General features: G+C 30.5%; 2 protein-coding genes across 10 annotated transcripts; both read left to right on the plus strand.

Moving 5' to 3' along the window:
• The first annotated feature begins 257 nt into the window (after window positions 1–257).
• On the plus strand, window positions 258–1,766 carry LOC119601295 (protein roadkill-like). Its single transcript, XM_037952129.1, has 2 exons — window positions 258–330; window positions 393–1,766. Exon 2 carries the CDS (start codon window positions 398–400, stop codon window positions 1,436–1,438), a length of 1,041 nt encoding a protein of 346 aa, XP_037808057.1. The 5' UTR covers window positions 258–330; window positions 393–397; the 3' UTR covers window positions 1,439–1,766.
• Window positions 1,767–2,120: 354 nt separating this feature from the next.
• On the plus strand, window positions 2,121–19,432 carry LOC119601293 (large neutral amino acids transporter small subunit 1). 9 transcript variants are annotated; one of them, XM_037952120.1, is made up of 8 exons: window positions 2,121–2,276; window positions 5,692–6,327; window positions 10,754–10,949; window positions 11,316–11,418; window positions 14,391–14,658; window positions 18,058–18,382; window positions 18,455–18,579; window positions 18,632–19,421. In XM_037952120.1, the coding sequence occupies exons 2-8, from the start codon at window positions 6,056–6,058 to the stop codon at window positions 18,906–18,908; spliced, it is 1,566 nt and encodes a 521-aa protein (XP_037808048.1). In that variant the 5' UTR covers window positions 2,121–2,276; window positions 5,692–6,055; the 3' UTR covers window positions 18,909–19,421. The 9 variants fall into 9 exon arrangements, with proteins under 9 accessions (XP_037808048.1, XP_037808049.1, XP_037808055.1 ...); XM_037952121.1 differs by having other exon boundaries at window positions 2,123–2,208; window positions 18,632–19,432; XM_037952127.1 differs by having other exon boundaries at window positions 2,132–2,276; window positions 6,005–6,327.
• The last annotated feature ends 2,005 nt before the right edge of the window (window positions 19,433–21,437 follow it).

The following is a 21,437-nucleotide window of genomic DNA, read 5'->3' on the forward strand; positions in this document are numbered from 1 at the left end:
CTTAATCTTTTCAAGGGTTGTTTCGGAATTTCGCTCAAATCTCTATTATAAACCAAACTTGCTAATTTTAAATAAGAAACTTCTCGAAAGAAAGTCTAATATAATAATTGAAAATTTGGGTCCCATAGATATATGGGGTCTTAATTAAATCCTTTTTAAGAAATATTTACATTTTCAAAGCATAATTTAAAAAGATCAAAGACCCCAAAACCACAGAAAGGGTTAAATCGGTTACAAAAACCGGCTGATCTTGGTACCGATTGTAATCGTAAGTATAAATAAACAAATAATTTGTTATTCATTTTATCAGGTGCTTTAAGGAGACTTGACGTAAGTTTTATTTGTAATATTTTTTATGCCATAATATTTTAGTTTTTTGTTGGTTCAAATAGCTTAAATGTCATTAAACAACAAGCCAATTATTGCCTGGAACTGGTGTAGCACACAACAGGAAATTTTAAAAATATGTTTCACTTGGACTATAAGTAATTTTGGTTCATGTAACCAATTAAGAGATGAATGGAAATCACCAACATTTTCATCTGCTGTTAATGGCAAATACAAATGCTGTTTACTTATTAAACGAGATAAGGAGTTTTTCCAATTTTATTTATTATTTTTAGATCCCATCGAAAATTTGATTCAAAAGTTCAAATATAGAATATATTTGTCAAAAGCAAATAAAGAAAACCCAAGTGTCTATGAGAATGTTGTGTCCGTAGGGAAGAATGATGTATATCATGTAATTTCCCTACGAAATTCTCATATACTCGATAAAACTAAAAGTCTATTACCCGAAGACAATTTGAAAATACACTGTGAAATAACCTTCTCAGAAAAAGTGGTTAATATTTCGCGTCAATCTATTTCCTCTCCCAAATGTGCATTAACTAAAGATTTCGGTAATCTCTTGCAAAATGGAATTTTCGCAGATGTCACATTAGTTGTGGACGATAAAGAATTTCACGTACATAAAGCTATATTGGCTGCTCGAAGTCCGGTGTTTGCTGCCATGTTTGAGCATGAAATGAAGGAACAAACATTGAATCGTGTTGAAATAACCGATATTGATGGGGATATTTTGCAGGAAATGTTACGTTTTATTTATACTGGCAAAGTGATAAATATTGCTGAAATAGCCAAGTTTCTTTTACCAGCTGCCGATAAATACGCTATAGAATCGTTAAAAAAATTCTGTGAGGTCATGCTAAACGATAAAATATCCATTGAAACTGCTGTTGAAACTTTAATATTAGCTGATCGTCATAGTGCTCAGGAACTAAAGATAAACGCTATAGCATTTATAAATTCTAACGCTACTGAAGTTATGAAAACTCAAGATTGGGAAAATATGATAAAAACACATTCATATTTAATTGCTGAGACGTATCAGGCATTTGCAGAGAAACAGTATTTAGCGCTTGCGCCTAAAATCTAAAAAAAAAATAGGAATGAAATTAAACTTAATTATATTTATTATTACGTCTAAGAGCTAAAAACTATTAAAACTTATCAAAAATATATAGCTTATATACTATAAGACTCGAATAATTCAAAATTCGTGTTTACTAAATTCGGAGTACCTACTAAAATAGGATCCGTTTTGAAATCATTTAAAAAGTTTTATTTTTCGGTTTTATGTTCTGTTAATAATTTTAAAATTTATTTCAGAAATAATTTGTTATAAAACCGCTATTCTCGTAACGTCGTTTATTTATGGATTATGTCAGCTTTGTAGTAAATGTACAAATAAATGTACAATAAAAGATGAATTTTTGAAAAATTTGATTTTTAAAGGTTTTTAGTAAGTATTTAGCTATCGTAATGCAGGCTACTAGGTAGATATATGTAGGTCTATATTTTGGCTATAACCCTAGATTACATCCTCCTTTTAAAATAACTAACTAGAAACGCAAAAATCCTAATACATATTACACCGTTTCAAATTGTATTTAAGAATGTTTTTTTTCGAAGATATCTGGCAACTCCGTAAAAACGAAAACAAATAAGCTTAATTAAGGTGACCATTTCTTTTTAATTTTATCCACCCCATTTTTTGCTCTTATTATTTTGTTTTTCATTTGTTTTTGTATTTACATTTTATGCCAAGCAACCGAACAGCAGTTACTAAACAAATGCCGGGTTGTTAATATCGTCGTACGTTCTGTAAAATACTTTTTTACACGTGTCAAATTTACAAGTTTTATTGTAAATAACAAAGAATAATAGTTATAAAATAACACGAAGTTCATAGTTTATTTATTTTTATTATAACTGTAATAAGATTTTGTTTATTAAAATATTTGCAGTTTTATTGATAAATTTGTGTTTTAGTTATTGGTGTATAAAATTTAGATGTGTGTATAAAATACAAATGCAATGTTATCCAAAGTTTTTACTAAAATGGATGACGAAATATTGGAAATTTATTGGAAGAAATTTCATTAACATTTGTTGTCGCTTAACATTCTCGTTTAGAACCAATGTTTTAAACATGTTAGTTTTAAAAAGCACTAAATTGAAGAACAAATAATTTTTGTAAAAAATCACACATTTCATAGAAATAGTTTATACTGAGTTTCAATATTTTTGAAAATTGCTTATAATACCGGTACATTTAACTCACTGATATTCAAAACTTTGAACACCTTACCGACTCTAAACGGCTCCAATTTTATTTTTTTCCATTGATACTACTTTTAATACTAAATCTAACAATACCATTTTTTTGTTTGCTCTTTTATAGTTATGGAGTTATAGACGTTCAAAAACGTTATATATAAAGTTAAAAATATCGGGAATGGCTTGCTCGATTGTAAACAAATTAAAATAATATGAAAGCATATCAAATGATGTGCAATATTATGTGTGATTATCACATAGAAAACAAAATGAGCTTTCATTTTCGGCATTTAAAGGGTTATAGCCCTTTAAATGCCGAAAATATATGTAGTAGGATTCTATAGTTTTTAGGTTAAAGTCGACTTTTCGACTTTTTGCATTTTATGAAAAGTCGGTTTTTCGACTTTTTTCATTTAATTAAAAGTCTACTTTTTGACTTTTAGTATTTTATAAATAGTCGACTTTTCCCGACTTTTCGATTTTTTTCGACTTTTTGACTATTTTCGACTATTTTTTGACTTTGTTCGAGTTTTTCCGACTATTTTAGAGTTCTTGACTTTTTGTCCACTTTTTTAAAATTTTCGACTATTTTTGACTTTTTTCTACTATTTTCGAGTTTTCGACTTTTTCCAACTTTTTTCGACTTTTTACGACTTTTCGACTTATCGACTTTCCGACTTTTATTTACAAAGTCGACTTTTCGACTTTTTTCATAGCGACTTTCCGATATTTTTCGACAAAAAGTCGATTATTCGAAAGTCGATTTATAGAACCCTAATATGTAGTTAAATGTAATTATATTTAAAAAAATCTAGTCATAACTTATCGACTCTAAACGGCTGAGATCTCGATAATATTGTAGCAATTTTAATTTTAAATTGTTTGTGTAAAAATTGTTTCCTGCTCCCATTTGGTTTAGGAGTTGCAGACATGTATAATATAACCCCTTACATTAACCCATTGAGTACCACCTTGAAAAAATTTGATTTTTATTTACAATTATGCAAATTTAAGAATTTCTCTTTAATGAAAGCAACATATAATCTGGAAAATCGAATAGGAGATAGAATTAGCTTTCATTTGATGTACATTGCAAATTCCTAGCCAATTGTTTTAACACGGTGATGACATTGGAAGCCAGTACTTACCACGCTCGCTTACAAATCACTACTTAAATAAGTACTTACAAATAAGGAGTTAAAAAGTTGTTTTGTTTTAAAAACAATTGATCACACAGACTACGAACCTGGGATTCTTGTTCGTTAGTTCGCTGTCTTACAACACCACTGTTTAGTTATTTTATTGAGCGTCTAATAGTGGTTTTTACAGAAAAGCTAAGAATTCTGTGTGTGTGAAAAACAGTTGCTAACGCTCGACCTGTATTAAGGTCCCATCTATTAATCCATTGAGACAAATTCATTTTCACTAAAATGGCGACATTTTCCCTTAATTAAAATGTTTAATAGTAAATTTAAAATACTAGTTTAGATTAAAATGTGAATTTAATCTAAAAAGCTCGTAACAAATATTGGCATAAACCAAGACGAAAAAAAATAAACAGTTTTATAACTTTCGCATTTTTAAAAATAATTTAACACGATTTTCTATTGTACAAAAGTTCGTGTTTATTGGAAATATTTGAAATCGATCCATTATTTCATTTATTCATACACAAAATTTCATTTAAATTATATTTCAATCAAAATCTAGTTTATAAGTAAATTTCTCACACAAAACAAAATCTATTTTATAATGAGATTTCATCAAAATTCATATTTTCATATTTGTCACATTAAGTTTGACTAAATTTATGTACTAAAGTAGATATTTTTTAAGGAGATTGATCTAAAATTATTCCTGATCAGAAGTTAGCTATTGTCAATATAAATTATAAACTTAAATGAATTTAACAGCTAAATTGATTACATAGAATAAGCGTGCAAAATGTTGTTATTAAAAAAGCACGTTTTGACTGGAATGAAAACATTTCCAGAGAGCATTGAGAGCTTATAGCTTGATTACAATTGGAACCGCTGCCGACAAACTGAACATATATACACAAAGTATACCCAGTGATATATATCTCGACCACAATGTCGCCAACCGCAAAACAATATTTTGCTCTCCATTCAAAATGTATGAAATTTCATTGTGGCCAGCAGTTGTGGTTCCAATTGTAATCAAGCTATTATAGGGTTTGCGTGTACATAATATATTAAGCAATATTTTAATATTAAAATAGGAATTAGTTATTTTGTAAATCCTTTCTATTCAAAAATATACAACGGATTTGGAAATAGTTTTCTAAAAATCAGTTTTTATCCATATTTGACCCCTTTTAACAACGTGGAGACATATTTGTTATGTAATCTGTAAGTCCAATATGTTGTCTTTACAATAAAGACTTAACCTCTTTTATATCTTCTTCGAGATATCTTAACCTAAACCTCGAAACATATATCAATTTAAAAATATATGCAAAAACTTCAAAGGACGATATCTCTCTTAGTAAATACCAGAGATTTTGAAACAATTCAACAATTCAAGTACTTTTATAGGCAAAATTATTAGAAATTGTGACGTATAAGTTTGTCGTAAAGTCGGAGAATGAAGCAGATATAACTGAGTTTAAATATGCTATTTTAAAGACTCTTAAATGTTATAGAAACAAAGATATCTTTGCACTGTTAAAACAAATCTAATGTGAACAAAACACGAGGGTTTCAATCGTAATAAGAATATAGGTTAGGTTATATCGTTAGCTTGTGATTCAGTTGGAGCACTCAGTAATTTCTTGTAATTGAGAATACATTTCGATCTTATCACGTTCGTGGCGGGAGTCTTTAGATTTTACTGGTTCGCATCTTGAGAATTAAAGTGAAATTACAAAAATATATATATATATATTCCTAAAAATTTTGCTTTTATTGATTCTTTGAATGATCACCCTAATATTTCTTAAACTTATCTTTCTCTAAATTGTTTGTTCCAAACTTACTTGGTGTGTATCTATCTTCTCATGTTTTCACACAAAAATAACACAAGTTTATTTTTACTTTTTCAATTTAGTTTATGTTTAGTTCTCGTCGAAGTTACTTAAAATAACGGAAGAATTTTGCAAAAATAATAATAAAAAGAAACATCGCTACGTCTACAAAAATTTAAAAAAAAAACTTCTAATTAACTGACAACTAAATATACAAATAATTATGCTTGTGGAATAAAATAGTTTATTGTTTATACCTAAATGTTTATAAACAATATTAGTTTAGTGTTATTAAAACAACAATTGTGTAAACAACATTTTATATTTAAATGTTAAAAAAAGTGTAATCAGAGAAATCAGTGTTTAATAAACATAATCATCATCATCCCTTATCAGTATTTAATATTGAAATATCTGTAATAAAATAAAAACAATAACAAAACAGTTATGTCTGAACGTTATGGTAGCAATGTTACAACAAATTTAGTCGAATTAACAGATCGTAATAAAGCAACAACAACCACTAATGACAATGTCAATGATGCAACAACCACAGATTTGGCTGCTGAGGAGCATGCACCGCTGGAAGGTGCTGGTGCTGATGAAAAAATCGTACTTAAACGTAAATTAACATTAATGAATGGTGTCGCAATAATTGTGGGCACCATTATCGGTTCTGGCATATTTATAGCGCCAACTGGAGTTTTTCAAAATACTGAGTAAGTAATGAAAGTAGAAAAGAAACCTTAGAAATACCTACATAAAGTACTATAACCTTTATATTAAACTCTACTATGGGTTTTTATAAACACCATTATATTGATTTTGTCATACCGTTTGTAACATATCGAAATATTGGTCGTAGAACCTCAAAAGTATACACATTCTGGATTCTTATTAGATTCTTAGGCCTTTTGCTTGTTTAAAACACTAGAACAGTTTGTTTAGTACTGAAAAAGACAAAATCGATCCACATTTGAGCCAATATAATGTCCACTTCAGAATATGACAATATTGTCTACAACTGACATAAAAATACAAGTGGAATGATCCAATTTCATTCATAATTGACGGATGTAACACTATATATGTGGATGTAAATGGTCGACGTCTCTAGAATCCCTTCTTGGTTGTTTCCAGATGGTGAAAAACACTACTGGACTGCAAACACTACTCTTCTTTCCAAAGTATATGAACTTTTATAGTTCAACTTTTAACTTATATTTGGTCTACTTACTCTTTGTTCGATGGTTTCATGACCGATACGATCAGTTCGTTTAGTATAGAAAACGGTCCACATTTGACCCCATATAAGGTACACTTCGGAATATGGCTTTAATATATATAACAGACTTCAAAATACATATGAATCATGGAATTTGATTGATAATTGACGAAAAATCTATAAAAGGCCCTTAGAAAGCTCGACACTTGGAGGAAGCCTCTCTCCACAAGAGAGTAAAGTTTTCGGCTATAAGAAGAGTAGTAACATGGATATGGTATTACAGAATATTCAATAGATTTACTCGAATATTTATCGACAGTCAAGCTGCAATCAAAACCCTAAGAGATGTGTACATCACCTTAATAGTTCCTGGAAAGCCGGACATCCTTAAACAGGAAGTTTTCATGGTAGTATGGCAATACCTTTCTTTTTTGTCTGATTCTCTGGATTTTCGGAGTAGAAAAGTGTAATGTTGTCAGGGATGCTATAGTCACCTGATTCTGTATATCTAGTTTCGCGCTAACCTAACAGAAGAAGCCTATATTCCGTGGATACCCTGCCTAGTTCATTTCATAGTAAATTCCGTATTCCTATTTGCTTTATTCTTTTCATCCTAATGATCTTCATCATTTCTACTGCTCGTTGAGATTTCCATAATAATACACTTTAGGATGGATAACAGCTTGCGACTTTGCATTCGATCCTAGTGTTGTGGCTGTCTATAACGTCTAGACAGGATAAAGTTGCATTGAGACTAACAGATGGCATATCTTTATGATATTTCCAGGAAATATTTGATCTATAGTCACTGCTGGTTAGTTCTACTTCTGGCTAATCTCCAATAGTAATCGCTGCTGGATACTATCAGGGAATACTTCATCTAAAGTCGAAAATATTGATATTCATGGAAATTTCAGTATACCTATCACTGCTGTCTATTCCTACTTTGACTAATCCACAATATTAATCACTCCTGTAGATTCAAACTTCTGGCTAAATCCGAATAGGAACAAGACAGGCCCTAACCCGAAAATTAAAATATTTTGGGAAAATTTCCTATTCTCTGGGTTATTTCGTTAATGATACGCGAACGTAAAAACATAGGTGGATCATGTAAGTTCTGTGTCCTCAATTTTAACAATAGGTGTACAAATTCGATTAAGCAATTCAATGATGTATTGGTTCATTCGCCTCATTATTAATTAATATGCATACGATCTACGTGGTTGTAAATTAATAATATCAATGGTAATTACAAATTTGATAAATTTATTTTAAACGACTTGTTAAGACAAGTTTATTAAGCATTAAAAAAAACTTCACCAAATTTCCCCATAGTCAGATTATTTATGTAAGCTATAAATAATAACTTACAATTAAAGTTTTAAATATTAATAAATTATTTTCAATGCTCTTAAGTAAAAATATTCATGCAATGTATGAAAATAGCACTGGACAACAGCATTTTCCCCATACAATCTCGAATATGCAATTGAGTTATGACTAAATATCCTAATTACTAAAGTCTTTATAACCTGTTTCAATATTCATCACAATTTTTGTAATTAAATCAAATTTTTGATTGAAGTCCGCAAAAATGCCATTTAATGACTAGATTATAGACCAGACTATAGACTAGACTATAGACTAGACTATAGACTAGACTATAGACTAGACTATAGACTCGACTATAGACTCGACTATAGACTAGACTATAGGCTAGACTATAGACTGGACTATAGACTCGATTATAGACTAGACTATAGACAGGACTATAGACTAGACTATAGACTAGACTATAGACTAGACTATAGACTAGACTATAGACTAGACTATAGACTAGACTATAGACTAGACTATAGACTAGACTATAGACTAGACTATAGACTAGACTATAGACTAGACTATAGACTAGACTATAGACTAGACTATAGACTAGACTATAGACTAGACTATAGACTAGACTATAGACTAGACTATAGACTAGACTATAGACTAGGCTATAGACTAGACTATAGACTAGACTATAGACTAGACTATAGACTAGATTATAGACTAGACTATAGACTAGACTATAGACTAGACTATAGACTAGACTATAGACTAGACTATAGACTAGACTATAGACTAGACTGTAGACTAGACTATAGACTAGACTATAGACTAGACTATAGACTAGACTATAGACTAGACTATAGACTAGACTAGACTATAGATCCCAGTAGGTTATCATAATATTGTCCCCTCGTTAACATATCATAGTTCCCCCAACTATATAATATAATTCCTACAATTATATTATGATTAAAATTTTATAAAATATTTTATCATAAAATTATCACTACAACTATAATATTTTTTTTATTTTACCATAATATGATACTTCGAATGGCTATAAATTTTCTATTTTTATTTAAATAGTATATAGTAATAGTATTTTAATAGTAAACCAAGGGCTATTTTTTGGTACTTTTTCGTTCTTTACTTGGTATTCTTTGAGTTTTCAATATTATAGAACCTAAAACATGAAATTAAATATGATATGAGGGGACTTTTTGGGTTTTTCAAAGGGTATTTTTGAATTTTCTATGATATTGAATCTAGAAACATAAAATTAAACATTTAGAGTCCAGAGCGAATGAAAAGCTTTACAAAAGGATTTTTGGTACTTTTTCGTTTTCAACTGGTACTTTTTGAATCTTCTATAAATAGGGAATAATTTCTGGAGCTTTTTTGTTATTCAATTGGTACTTTTTTGAATTTCTAATTAATTGATCCTAGAAACATAAAATCAGACATTTTTTTGGTACTTTTTTCTATTTGGTACTTTTTGAAGAGGAGTTTCTGGTATTTTTTTTGATTTTCTGACTTAGACCTGGTTCACACTAGGAAACTTTTGTTGAGAAACTTTTTCTTAATTCTCTTTTGAAGTTTCCTTAATGTCCACACATGAAAACTTTTGTTTCAGAAATTACGTATTAATTGCATTGATTTGTTGTACGAATGAGAAGAATAATAAAACAAAACAAGTTTCCGAGTACGGGAAACTCCGTACCGCGAGAGAGATGAATGATATTCTTTCTCTCTCACGCAAAATCAAAAGTTTCCCAAAAAAAGTTTCCTACTGTGGACCGGAAGTTATTGAACACAGAAACATAAAGTCATCATCCTGATGGAATGAAAATTTCTTCAACTGATACATCTTGAAAAATGGTTTTAATATTAGACCTAGAAACATATTATTAAGCACGCAGCGTCTATATAAATCTATAAAAATGGACTTTCTGGTCCAGTTGTTTCCCAACTGATATTTTGTGATCTTTGACTGGTATTTTAAAACACTATGGTTAAGAGTATATAAGATTTAGCACAGGAGAACATAGAACTCTTATGCTTTACATGGAGAATTATCTATTGATTTAAGTTTAAATTTAATGTGAAAAGAAAAATACTTGAATTTTGTCGAACAGTGTAATTTATTTTTAAGATAAATTTATTTATTAAACGTTCATAATCGTTTTATTTTTAACTCTTTCCATAGGATCTGATCAAAATTCGCAATGTTTAAAATAAAACATTCAAGAAATTGTCTGCAAAAATTTCATCAGCAAATTTAAAGTGTTCAAAGAAAAAAATTTCCCAAAAAATTATTAAATTTATGTGGAAATGAATGTATAAAAATATTTAGTATTATGAGCAATTAGTAATATTGTAAAAAACATACATATGAACACATAATTGCCAATTAACGTCTTACTTTAATGATTGATAAAAAAATCATTTAATTGTTTTAAAATACTTACTGAAGCACGTAATGAAAAATAATGTATAATTAAAGTTTTATCTGTAATAATTTGTCAAGTGAAATTTTTCATTAAGAGAGTAATTAAATATAAATAAAATTCTCTTTTAAATTTTAGATCAGTTGGCAGTTCACTTTTAATTTGGGCAGCTTGTGGTATTCTATCAACTATTGGAGCTTTATGCTATGCTGAATTGGGCACTAGTATCACACGTTCAGGTGGAGATTATGCCTATTTGTTGGTGGCATTTGGTCCTCTAGTTGGATTTTTAAGATTATGGATTGCTCTGTTAATCATACGACCAACTACACAGGTATGTTTGACTTCATTTATTTGAATGTATATTTATTGAAAACAATAATTGATTATTTTTATTAAAGTGAAAAATATAATGAGAGTTGTTGCTCTTGAATATAGAGTTAAATTAATAATAATAATTAAATTGTACAGATGTTTTAATATTTTTACACACGCACAAACGTATACATGTCTAAATTGACATTAAAGCCATTGACATTGTTTTAAAAAGTCAGGGTTAGGAATGTGACATTTTACATGCGACACTGTGTTAATTTGTAAACTATTTAAAAGACAATAGCTTCAAATTGAAAGTGTCAACAATATGAATAATGTGATTTTAATTAAAGTTTTTTCTATTTTGTTTTTTATTATCTTTTAGACAATTGTTGCCTTAACATTTGCACAGTATGCGGCGAAACCATTTTTCGAAGATTGCAATCCTCCAGATAATGCCGTTAAATTATTGGCTGCAGTTTGTTTATGTAAGTGTGTTAATTTAAATACTTGAAATGTTTATTTTACTTTACAAGCAATCATATTTACATGCATACATATGTACATTAGGGTGGACCCGTTTTTCGGAAAACTTGTTAATTTTCAAATGTTTCCATAGAACATCAGCAACTTCCACTTTGGCGCTACTCTAATGTACATATATATATCAAATAGATAATGATTTATTACGTCTATACACATTTTATCCGGTAGTGTAGACATAAATATTTAGTTGATACTTTTATACACTTATGTAACTATTTTTCGCCTAACGGGCGGGCATACATGCTGCGGATATTAATGAATTTGTACTGGTTTTTATAACGTCAAAAATAATAGATAACTTTGGAAATTTGTTGGGTTTTTACTTTCCAAAGGCGAATAATATTACTTACTCCTCTTTTGGGTTTTTGATAGGCTCTAAATTCTTAGATAAGTCTAAAAACATCATTCCTGGGACTTCAAAACCTGTTTGAAAGGTCGTTCTCCAGAGAGACAGTCATTTGATGCAACAATTTCAGAGCACTTGCAACAGAAGATCGGTTAACATTGGATGGCATAACGACTTTAATGTCGCTGCTAAAGCGTCGGAAGTTCATCCGGATATTTCGGGAAAGAGAATTCCGCATCAGAATTTTATTTTTTAGGTTACTAGAGACGTAACCGGAAGACCGAAGTACGAATCCATCAAATAAGCCGAGACTTTGTTCTTACTCACAGTGACACACTGTTGTAATTCTGATATGAACAGAGTTTATAGTACTCTGAACATATCTGGACAAGTAAGAAAAATTCAATGGTATCATTTGTATATGATACCTTTCATCCATTATCATTCAACCCAGCGCACTTCTCATTCATCCGACACACTGATAAGAGAAAAACATACGACACACTTATTCTAAGTAAACGGGTGGGAGAGGCCCGCATTCCACACATTCATCCTGTACCATATACAATAAACACCAACACATTTCCAACGCTTAGTCCCACAGTCACTCCTCTGTGAGGTATCTGTTGTTCTCGGCAACTGCACCGAACTTTACCTTACATCAGTCTTTTAACCGCCACTTATTCTTCCCACGAATTTGGTTTAAACCACAGACACTACGTGGATCCCGAATGAACCTCAACCAACTGACCAGCCAGGCCATAGTCCTGCGGGCAACTGGCCACCCGTACCAGATTATGTGGTTCTCTGGTTAGACCCCATGTCAAATCATACCAAGGACTAGCCGAGGAGTGAAGTAACATCAGTAGTTTATAGTCCCGGCAGACTAGAGGTAATACCTCTTTTCCCCCGGATTGCAATACACCAAGATGCGGATCTATCATCAAGGAAACATGCTCGGGGGTAATGTTTTTAGATGATCTACATTCTTCATCTTGACGAACCCTGTTACGATTTGGAGTGCATTACTTTGGTCCGTTTATGGACCTCGCCATTGAGTGTTGCTGAGGAAAAAGGTCTATACTGGTAATGCATAATTGAGAGGAGGTCGATCTTTGTACGTCGTTACAATCGTCTGTTTGTTTTTGTTACAAGAGGCGCCATCTTCTTCATCTTGATATAACCAACCGGTTACTATTCGGAGTGTATTATTTTGTAGGACTTTTAGACCTCACCATTGGTTGTCGCTGAGAGAAAAGGTCTATACAGGGGTTGTATAATTGAGAAAAGGGCAACTAATAGCTTTGTACGTCGCTACAATTTTTCTGTTTTTTTATGCCTAAAAGGTGCCAACTAACGCTTTAAGGACCTTGTTTCTATATCTCATCTTTTGGTTGTCGAAGTTTCATTTGTTAATTGTTGTTTGATAAAACCAGTAAGACAACGTCTCAATAGTTGGTGTCAGGGATGGCAAATAGAATTTTCAAATTGTACAAAACAGTATAGATTAGTCAATAAACAAGTCCTTTTAATCAACAGACTAGTCCATAAAATACGCAATACAAAGTGGACAGACTAGACAATAGATTAATATATAGACTAGTCTATAAACTAGACAATAAAATATTCTATAAACTAGACAATAGACTAGTCTACAGATTAAACAATAGATTAGTCTACAGACTAGACAATAGACTAGTCTACATACTAGATATATTAGAATATATTATCTATAGACTACACAATAGACTAGTCTAAATACTAGACAATGCAATAGTCCGTAAACTAGTCCAAAAACTAATTAATGGATTAAACCCTAGATTAGTTAATATACTGGGCCATAGGAAAATTATACTAGCCGCTAATGACTAGATAATAGTCTTGTAAAAAGTACTTTAAATAGACATGGCAACATTGTTCCATCGTGATTTAGTAGTGCTGTGATCTCTTCAAAAAATGTGCTTTTGTCGCATTACAAAAACGTGATTTTATTTGTGTTCAAAAAAGGTATTTCAATTGTTTCTGTGTTGTTTTTATAAATAACATTTATTAAATTAATAAATAAAAATAATTTAAATAATCCGGACAATATTAATATGTATGTTACTAGGTTTTATTGCACTAAGGAGAATTTCTTAAAATTGTGCTAGTTTTATAACAGATTTACATATGTATATATACCAGACATGGCTTAATAAGGAAATGATTTCGATTGGTATACATTAAGCTGGATGTAGGACCATTATTTTGGAGTATAACAAACAAGAGCCCAAATGCATTAGATCCTCCCTTTTGTAGTGTTATGGCGTATAATATTGATTTGTTCGATTCGAAAGCAAATTCACTCTGAACCCGAGTTTAAAATAAAATAGTTATCTTTGCCCAACCCTATAGTTTCTCAAAACTTAATTTTAACATTAGAATTTTGAATAGAAAAAAAAATAAACTGATAACGTTAAAAATAGACTTGATAGTTTAACTTGTAATATTTTAATTGTTTAAAACAAATATTTATTTAAAATGCAATACATTATTTTTTCTATTTTTTTTATTTCAAAACACTTACAGGTTTCTTAACGGCCATTAATTGTTTATCGGTAAAATGGTCTATGAAGGTGCAAGATATTTTCACTGCTGGAAAGCTGTTAGCTTTAGTTATGATCATTTTAGCTGGTATCTATCAAATGTGTTTGGGTCATACTGAGAATTTCGAAAATATCTGGGAGGGCAAGTATGGCATAGAAAATATTGGCTTTGCTTTCTATTCGGGACTATTTGCCTTTGGTGGTTGGAATTATTTGAATTTTGTAACCGAAGAATTGCAGGATCCTTACAAGTAAGTATAAATTTTAAAGTTATTTAAGATAACCTATATTTTTTACAGAATTGTATTCTTATATATAACTACTTGTTGCTTTCTAACTTTAACCAACCCACCCCCTGTCCTTGTCTTACACAATTTAGCTTTTTTCATTTATGCTTAAGTGGTTTCATTGTATAAGAAAAATCAAAAGCAGCGTAAAGTTTGCAAAGTCAGCTAACGACGTCATGGTATATTTATTTAAAACGAAGAAGAAAGCAAATCACATCAAGGACATTCATAAGGATTCCTTTTTTTTAATACAAAACGTACAAAATTCTACAACTTGTTGATTTTGTAAATGGTTTTCGGTATACATACTTACAAACATTCATACATATTTATTTACTTTGTAAACTCTTATAGAAGTTTAACTGTAACTTGTATGTTGTTTTTAGTTACTTTTACTCTTTCGTCCTTTCTCTCCTTCTCTTGAGATAGTCCTCTAAGGGGAATAGACATATGAACAATAGGGTGTTTTTTTCCTAATTTTTATTTTGAATGAAATTTTTATTTTGAAAGAGTGGGTATCGAATTTTTATGACATTAAATATTACTGATTGCTCTCAACCAAAAATTAGGTTAGGTTAATGAAGGCGACTTACTTGTAATTACCCTATGTTTATATTTTTAATAGAAAAAGTCGCCCGAAAAACTAATGAATATATTTCCATAAAAATTTCATCCTGAAAATAAGGCCCACCAGTTTGTCACACAAAAATATCTGCACGTTAAACAATTGAGGCAATAAGTCCAAAAGAATAAATTACATTTCTTTTGAATGTATTTTGTAGCTTTGTATTGTTGAAAGAACAAATAATTCTTTAAATACTCTGCTGTTTAGTTATTTTATGTATTTTATAGGGATTTTGTCTCGCATACTTTACAGTCATGTGTAAATAAGTATAAATTTATACCGTATTTATACCCTACACCACTTTAGTGGGGAGGGAATATTGGGTTTGTGCTGATGTTTGTAACGCACAATAATATTGGCCCTATACCCACCTTAAAGTATACTAATCGGTATAATAAATAGAATCATTTTCTGAATCGATTTAGCTATGTAAACCTTGTAATCAAACTACAGGTCGCAATTTTGAAGATAATTCAATGAAATTTGGCACATGACCTTCTATTGTTACAGGGACGAAGTCTATTGAAAATGGTTAAGATCGGTCCATTACTTCACCTAGCCCCCATACAACTGAACCTCCGAATAGGGCTTGTAAACCTTGTAATAAAACTACAGGCACACGATCTTCTATAGTATCGGTGACGAAGCCTATTGAAAATGGTTTACATCGGTCCATTATTTCACCTAGCCCCCATACAACTGAACCCCCGAATAGGGCTTGTAAACCTTGTAATCGAACTACAGGTCGCAATTTTGAAGATAATTCAATGAAATTTGGCACATGATCTTCTATGTTACCGGAGACGAATTCTATTGAAAATGGTTAACATCGGTCCATTATTTCACCTAGCCCTCATACAACTGAACAATCTCGACAAAAAGCTGCAAAATCAAGTTCTATACTAGCCTTTATGATTCTCATGAATTTTATAATTATAGGGTCTCATTTGACCATAGCCCCTATATAAAGCCCACTTCAATATTTGACTTAAATATCCACAATTTTATTCAACAATAAATGGCTTAAGTACATCTGAGGCAAGGTACAATTCAACTTATATGCTTTATTATGAAAACTAAATCACATTTTAATTTTGTAACAGGTATAGGGTATTATATGGTCGGCTACGCCCGACTATAATTTCTTACTAGTTTTTTCTTGTTTTATGTATTAAATTAAACATTTGTAATACAATACAAAATAAATAAATCTCTAAATCATTTAGATTTATTGATATCACTTTTCAAATTAATTGATTGTTAAAATATGTTAAAAGGTTTTCTTATTTTAACTCGGAATATAATTTCAATGTTTAATTCAAAGAATCACGTTTAATCATAAAATCATTTGAGAGTTATTCAAAAAAGGACTTATATTACTTTAAGGGAGATAACTTCATCATTTTCAATAGTTAGGCCAGGTGAAAAGGAGGATGTATACTCCCTTAGATCCGAAGAAATACAACTAGGCATCGAACCTGTTGTGCGCTCCATACATGGAATATCTTAAGTTCAATTTTGGGAAGGTATTATTTTACGGTGTTCAGAAACTCAGTTTTCTGAAAGTAGTTTCTTAGAATTTCCCAATCAGTGTTCCTGAGGGATGTAATATCTGGAATAACATCGCTCCTAAGATAATAGGATCTAAATTTATCATACTAACATCAGACTTGCTCATTTTAAGGAGACTTCTGGTTCTGCTTTTGTTAGTTTCACCCCATAGGACCTTTGAGGTGTTACCCATCATTATTCCAAGTGGTTGTAACGGATTCTCTCAACCAAGTTTTTAATTTAACCCTCTTTGCTCCGAACTGTTTTCCATTCGTCCGGTTAACTTCCTTGAGTTTCATTCTCTTTATAGCAAGTTCATTTGCAGCCAATTATTCTCGAATTGCCTGGCACCCATAGAGCTTACCTCTGGAAGAGTATTTGGTCAAGGTTCTCTCAAAGTTCAATGCGGTATTGGATGTAGCATCATCACTTGATATCGCCTTAATATCCTTTTGACTAATGATTCGTCTGAACTGGTTCTGTGCAACGAGGCTAAAAGCTTCCGGTTGCTGGAAATCAAGAACATATGGCCACGCAAATAGCCTACTGCCCTCGGCCGTGAACCCAACACTCGGTCTTTGATAGATTTACACTGGTTATAAATGAACTGCGCTGTTGGCTCTGGTATTTTCTGTGACGAAATATGAATTTTTCAACAACTTTCACCGCATGAATGAAAAACATACTGCGGAAAACAATGATGGAGCAATAGTCTCAACGCTTACTAGTACCGCATAGACCGTGCCGTCTGCAATATATGCCCAGCATGTCGTCAGGATCTCCATGATACCCACCACATATTCAACTGTCCAAATCACACTACTTCACTTAATCCAATGTATTTGTATCCAGTAGAAATAGCACAATTTTTTTGCTTGAACCTTCATACAGAACCCTCGAACCCAGAACAATTAAAATTGTATAGTTAAAGCTTTTACAGCAACAACGATATATCGGACGAGAGGAGTGGACTTATATAAATCGAGTCCTTACAATTATACCTAACAGTTTACGCGCAAGAAACTATCACATTAACTAACCAACATTGGAATCACAACAATGTTCCAATTAGCACAACTAATGACCAAGAATCTGATTTAGTTCTGTTTGCAGCCGTTCTAGATGTAGTTAACATTTTTCTTGGAAATGGTTATTTAGTTATCAAATTTCTTATTTATATCTTACAGAAATCTACCTCGTGCTATCTGGATTGCCATGCCCCTGGTGACGGGTATTTATGTACTCGTAAATCTGGCCTATTTTGTTGTAGTCTCTAAGACTGAAATGTTAAGTTCTCTAGCGGTGGCGGTAACATTTGGTAATCGTATGTTTGGTTCACTGGCATTCATGGTACCGATATTTGTGGCTTTAAGTACTTTTGGCGGCGTTAATGGTGTGTTGTTTACATCGGCCCGTTTATTTGCCACTGGTGCTCAAGAGGGACATTTGCCCAAATTCTTTCAACTTTTTCACGTTAAACAACAAACTCCCATACCATCATTGATATTTTCGGTAAAATGCTTATTTGTTTTAATATAAATTCTAGAATAGAAATAATTTTTTATGCCAAAATTATAATTTCAGTGTCTGATGTCTATATTGATGTTATTATCGGCCGATGTTTATGCTTTAATCAACTATTTCAGTTCCATTTTATGGCTATCGGTGGTGGCCAGTATTGCGGGCATGTTGTGGTTAAGAAAAAAGAGGTATGTTATTAAATACATTATGGAAAAATCAATAATTATCTTTTATTTTAAGGCCTGATATACCTCGACCTATAAGAGTCCATACCGCTTTACCGATAATTTTCATAATTTGCTGTATAGTACTGGTGCTAATGCCTAGTTTAACACAACCCATGAATCTTTTGGTTGGCATTGCCATTACTTTAGCGGGAGTGCCTTTCTATTATTTGTGCATTGCCTGGAAGGATAAACCCAAATATTATGGCCGCATATCTTATGCTATAGTAAATGTATGCCGGGCTCTTTTTAACACCAGCATAATTGAAGCAAATAATGATGTGAAAAATTAAATCAGGACTAATTTCAGCTAAAAAAATATTAAAAATAAAATCCTCAATGTCACTTGTGCATGTGTGTGTTTGACCCCCCTTCTCATTGAAAATTATAACAGAAATACTTTAAAATCTAATCGAATATTTGTAGCGTTTGTTGTGACATTGACACTAGTATTTTGTGTACAAAACTTATAAACATTCATAAGTGTCCCTCGCTTAACTTGATATTATTTTGTATGTGTTTTTGTACTTAAATTTAAGTTTAAAAAAAAGTATTTCTTTGCCTTTGAATCTAATGCGTTTGTATTTAAAATAGATATTTAAGACACATTAAGATACTCTTTAGTACAATTTCTTATTTAATTCCATTTAATTTATTTTAATGTTAAAAAATTATAAAGATTTCAAATCGTATGCTTGTAAAATGATGTTTATATAATTTATTATTCATGCTTGCATTTAAAACAACGACCGTATTAGGGAAACTTTGTCTTACAAAAAAAAATCAATAAATATTTTAAATTAATAAAAAATTATAACAAAAGCTCGACTTTTTTCTAACAATTAAGTTATGGCAGCAATTCTTTAATGGATAATTTTTGCCTGTCACTCTCAAAACTAGTTCTAGGAATATTGGCTCATTTTTATTTAGAAAACTTACTTACAATATCTTTGGAAAAATCAGTGATATTTTGAAATAATTTGAAACACAATTTTGTAACATCTGTACCGATGTTAATGTTAATTTTGTAACATCTGTACCGATATATGTATTTCATAAGTTAATTAGTTAGTTAATTAGTTAGTTAGTTAGTTAGTTAGTTAGTTAGTTAGTTAGTTAGTTAGTTAGTTAGTTAGTTAGTTTAGTTAGTAGTTAGTTAGTAGTTAGTTAGTTAGTTAGTTAGTTAGTAGTTAGTTAGTTAGTTAGTTAGTAGTTAGTTAGTTAGTTAGTTAGTTAGTTAGTTAGTTAGTTACAATAACGATGATGAGGGAACGGTCGAACACTAGTTAGTTAGTTAGTTAGTTAGTAGTTAGTTAGTAGTTAGTTAGTTAGTAGTTAGTTAGTTAGTAGTTAGTTAGTTAGTTAGTTAGTTAGTTAGTTACAATAACGATGATGAGGGAACGGTCGAACACTAGTTAGTTAGTTAGTTAGTTAGTTAGTTAATAGTTAGTTAGTTAGTAGTTAGTTAGTTAGTTAGTTAGTTAGTTAGTAGTTAGTTAGTAGTTAGTGTAGTTAGTTAGTTATTAGTTAGTAGTTAGTTAGTTATTTAGTTAGTTAGTTAGTTAGTTAGTTAGTTAGTTAGTTAGTTAGTTAGTTAGTTAGTTAGTTAGTTAGTTAGTTAGTTAGTTAGGTTAGTTAGTTAGTTAGTAGTTAGTTAGTTAGTTAGTTAGTTAGTTAGTTAGTTAGTAGTTAGTAGTTAGTTAGTAGTTAGTAGTTAGTTAGTTAGTTAGTTAGTTAGTTAGTTAGGTAGTTAGTAGTTAGTTAGTTAGTTAGTAGTTAGTTAGTTAGTTAGTTAGTTAGTTAGCTTAGTTAGTAGTTAGTTAGTAGTTAGTTAGTAGTTAGTTAGTTAGTTAGTTAGTTAGTTAGTTAGTAGTTAGTTAGTTAGTTAGTTAGTTAGTTAGTAGTTAGTTAGTTAGTTAGTTAGTTAGTTAGTTAGTTAGTTAGTAGTAGTTAGTTAGTTAGTTAGTAGTTAGTTAGTTAGTAGTTAGTTAGTTAGTTAGTTAGTTAGTTAGTTAGTAGTAGTTAGTTAGTTAGTTAGTTAGTTAGTTAGTTAGTTAGTTAGTTAGTTAGTTAGTTAGTTAGTTAGTTAGTTAGTTAGTTAGTTAGTTAGTTAGTAGTTAGTTAGTTAGTTAGTTAGTTAGTTAGTTAGTTAGTTAGTTAGTTAGTTAGTTAGTTAGTTAGTTAGTTAGTTAGTTAGTTAGTTAGTTAGTTAGTTAGTTAGTTAGTTAGTTAGTTAGTTAGTTAGTAGTTAGTTAGTTAGTTAGTTAGTTAGTAGTTAGTTAGTTAGTTAGTTAGTTAGTTAGTTAGTTAGTTAGTTAGTTAGTTAGTTAGTTAGTTAGTTAGTTAGTTAGTTAGTTAGTTAGTTAGTTAGTTAGTTAGTTAGTTAGTTAGTTAGTTAGTTAGTTAGTAGTTAGTTAGTTAGTTAGTTAGTTAGTTAGTTAGTTAGTTAGTTAGTTAGTTAGTTAGTTAGTTAGTTAGTTAGTTAGTTAGTTAGTTAGTTAGTTAGTTAGTTAGTTAGTTAGTTAGTTAGTTAGTTAGTTAGTTAGTTAGTTAGTTAGTTAGTTAGTTAGTTAGTTAGTTAGTTAGTTAGTTAGTTAGTTAGTTAGTTAGTTAGTTAGTTAGTTAGTTAGTTAGTTAGTTAGTTAGTTAGTTGTTAGTAGTTAGTTAGTTAGTTAGTTAGTAGTAGTTAGTTAGTTAGTAGTTAGTTAGTTAGTTAGTTAGTTAGTTAGTTAGTTAGTTAGTTAGTTAGTTAGTTAGTTAGTTAGTTAGTTAGTAGTTAGTTAGTTAGTTAGTTAGTTAGTTAGTTAGTTAGTTAGTTAGTT

This window comes from Lucilia sericata, unplaced genomic scaffold (genome assembly GCF_015586225.1).
Source record: "Lucilia sericata isolate MDLA Ls3-8-SP2 unplaced genomic scaffold, ASM1558622v1 Contig000154F_arrow, whole genome shotgun sequence".
NCBI classification, from domain to species: domain Eukaryota; kingdom Metazoa; phylum Arthropoda; class Insecta; order Diptera; family Calliphoridae; genus Lucilia; species Lucilia sericata.

Bases quoted from the DNA above. Each gene is read 5' to 3' on its own strand.
- LOC119601293 (XM_037952120.1), top strand. From the start codon at position 6,056: ATGTCTGAACGTTATGGTAGCAATGTTACAACAAATTTAGTCGAATTA. The intron at 6,328-10,753 runs GTAAGTAATGAA...TTTAAATTTTAG, and splicing joins GGAGTTTTTCAAAATACTGA to ATCAGTTGGCAGTTCACTTT. The intron at 10,950-11,315 runs GTATGTTTGACT...ATTATCTTTTAG, and splicing joins TCATACGACCAACTACACAG to ACAATTGTTGCCTTAACATT.
- LOC119601295 (XM_037952129.1), top strand. From the start codon at position 398: ATGTCATTAAACAACAAGCCAATTATTGCCTGGAACTGGTGTAGCACA.